Source organism: Olea europaea, chromosome 11 (genome assembly GCF_002742605.1).
Source record: "Olea europaea var. sylvestris chromosome 11, O_europaea_v1, whole genome shotgun sequence".
Classification (NCBI taxonomy): domain Eukaryota; kingdom Viridiplantae; phylum Streptophyta; class Magnoliopsida; order Lamiales; family Oleaceae; genus Olea; species Olea europaea.
In genome coordinates, this window is record NC_036247.1 from 12,733,145 (window position 1) to 12,735,447 (window position 2,303).

Below are 2,303 nucleotides of genomic sequence, written 5' to 3' on the forward strand. Positions count from 1 at the left end.
GTCGAATGCGGAATCAAGTTGTCGAAGAATGATGAAGGTGAAAAAGTAAATTCAACACTTTTTAAGAGTCTTGTTGGGAGTCTAAGATATTTGACGTGCACAAGACCAGATATCCTTTTTGGAGTTGGGCTCATTAGTCGCTATATGGAGACACCTACCATGACCCATATGAAAACTGCAAAGAGAATTCTTCGCTACATCAAAGGTACGCTTGATTATGGCTTAGTCTATTCATCATCTAATGAGTTCAAACTTGTTGGATATAGTGACAGCGATTGGGGCGGAGATAGTGATGATAGAAAGAGTACGACTGGGTACGTGTTTTACTTGAGCGATACAGTTTTCACTTGGAGCTCAAAGAAGCAATCGATCGTAGCACTATCTACATGTGAAGCTGAATATGTTGCAGTTACATCAAGTGTCTGCCATGCGATTTGGCTTAGAAACTTGTTGAAGACGCTTGGAGTATCACAAGAAGAGCCAATCGAAATCCATGTTGATAACAAATCAGCAAAAGACGCTTGGAGTATCACAAGAAAAGCCAATCGAAATCCATGTTGATAACAAATCAGCATTGGCATTGGCAAAGAACCCAGTATTCCATGATAGAAGCAAGCACATTGATACAAGATATCACTTCATAAGAGAAAGCATTGCAAAGAAAGAAGTGCAGCTGAAATATGTAACCTCTCAGGAGCAGATCGCCGACATTCTCACTAAGCCACTCAAGCATGATGTGTTCCGCAAGTTAAGAACTCTACTTGGAGTAGCAAAATCAAGTTTAAGGGGGGATGTTGAGTAGTAAACTTGATTTTTGGACTAAATAATATGGGCTTAAGGATTTTGCTTATAGGCCCAAATCAATTAAAAGGCCCAACATGCATAGCATTTCTAGAAGCATTATCTAGAACAATCTATATAAATATCTATATAAATATCTAAGTAAGATATGTAGTTTTATAAAGAATATCTAGAGAATTCTAGGAAAATATCTTGATATGTGGTTTAGGTGTCTCTAGAAAATGTGTGGACTAGAATCTTCTTGTAAACACTATATAAAGGGGTAGTGCCCTCCATTTTGTAACAAACCAAAAAGTGTGTAAAGTCTTGAATTTGAGAAATACAAGTTCCCTTTTTCACTTCCTTCTTCCTATTAGTGTTGTCCTCTTAAAAGCCTTAACTAATTCAAGTTAGTAAACCCATCTTTCCTCCAACAACATATAATCCAAAGATGGAGAAAATAAAAAATATAATTTTTATTCAAAAAGCGCATTGATTTGATCTGATTTTCATAAAAGTTGAATGGCTTTGTTTTCAAAATATTTGCGACTATTCATTCGATGAAACTGGCAAAAACTGTTTCATGGATAAGGGAAATACTACCATTTATGCAGGTTTTAGGTTGGTCAATGTGGTTTTCTGGTTTTCTATTTTTAGAGAGAACTTGGGCCAAAGATGAGAACACACTGAAGGTACAACTATGCTCGGCCTCTTGTTCTAAATTTCTATGAGAATAAATGCCATCTTTGTCTATAACATAGTTCTTATAGGTGTGTTATGCTGCAGTCAGGATTCGAAGGGTTAAGTGATTACCCCCGGCCTTTTTGGTTGGCTCTTTTTGTTGAAGGAACTCGCTTTACGATGGAAAAGCTTTTAGCGGCCCAAGAATATGCAGCTTCAGCAGGTTTTCCTGTTCCGAGGAATGTTCTGATTCCCCGCACCAAGGTTATTTTTGTGAATAATGCACATATGCAAATATAAAGGTTCAATAGTTGATTCATTATCTCAGGCCATAAATTTCCCTGCCTTAGTTAGAGGTTCATTTCCAAAATAGCTATTTCTTTAGACTAAACGATCTTCTTGAACCAATGGTCATTTTAATGTTCTTTATTCTCATTATGTTGTGCCACTAAGATTAAAATTTTATATTTCGCAGCTGGTCTGTAAGAAAAATTTCAAAGCATATTCTGTGTCTATATTTATGAGTTTTATCTTTTCAAATGGTGTTTTACCAGGGTTTTGTTGCAGCAGTAACTCATTTGCGCTCATTTGTTCCAGTAATATATAACATTACACTGGCTATCCCAAAAAATGAGCCTCGGCCTACATTGTTAAGACTCATCAGGGGACGTTCCTCTGTGGTATGCCATCAACTTTTGACAATTTTTCCTTTCCAGAACATTCTAAAACCTGCTCTCTTTAGGTTTACTGAGTCATTAATACGTTAAATGAAGAATCTTGTAACACCTAGTTATGATCAAATCATGCTGAGCAAGTTCTGGATTTTAATCTTTTTTTTTTTT

General features: G+C 36.2%; 1 protein-coding gene across 1 annotated transcript in view; it reads left to right on the forward strand.

Moving 5' to 3' along the window:
• Nucleotides 1-2,303, forward strand: part of LOC111403421 (1-acyl-sn-glycerol-3-phosphate acyltransferase 2-like) — an 11,584-nt gene that overhangs the window by 6,279 nt on the left and 3,002 nt on the right. The window contains exons 6-8 of the mRNA XM_023031923.1: nucleotides 1,395-1,472; nucleotides 1,567-1,725; nucleotides 2,016-2,141. Coding sequence (XP_022887691.1) covers nucleotides 1,395-1,472; nucleotides 1,567-1,725; nucleotides 2,016-2,141 — 363 coding nt within the window. The remainder of the gene's footprint in view (nucleotides 1-1,394; nucleotides 1,473-1,566; nucleotides 1,726-2,015; nucleotides 2,142-2,303) is intronic.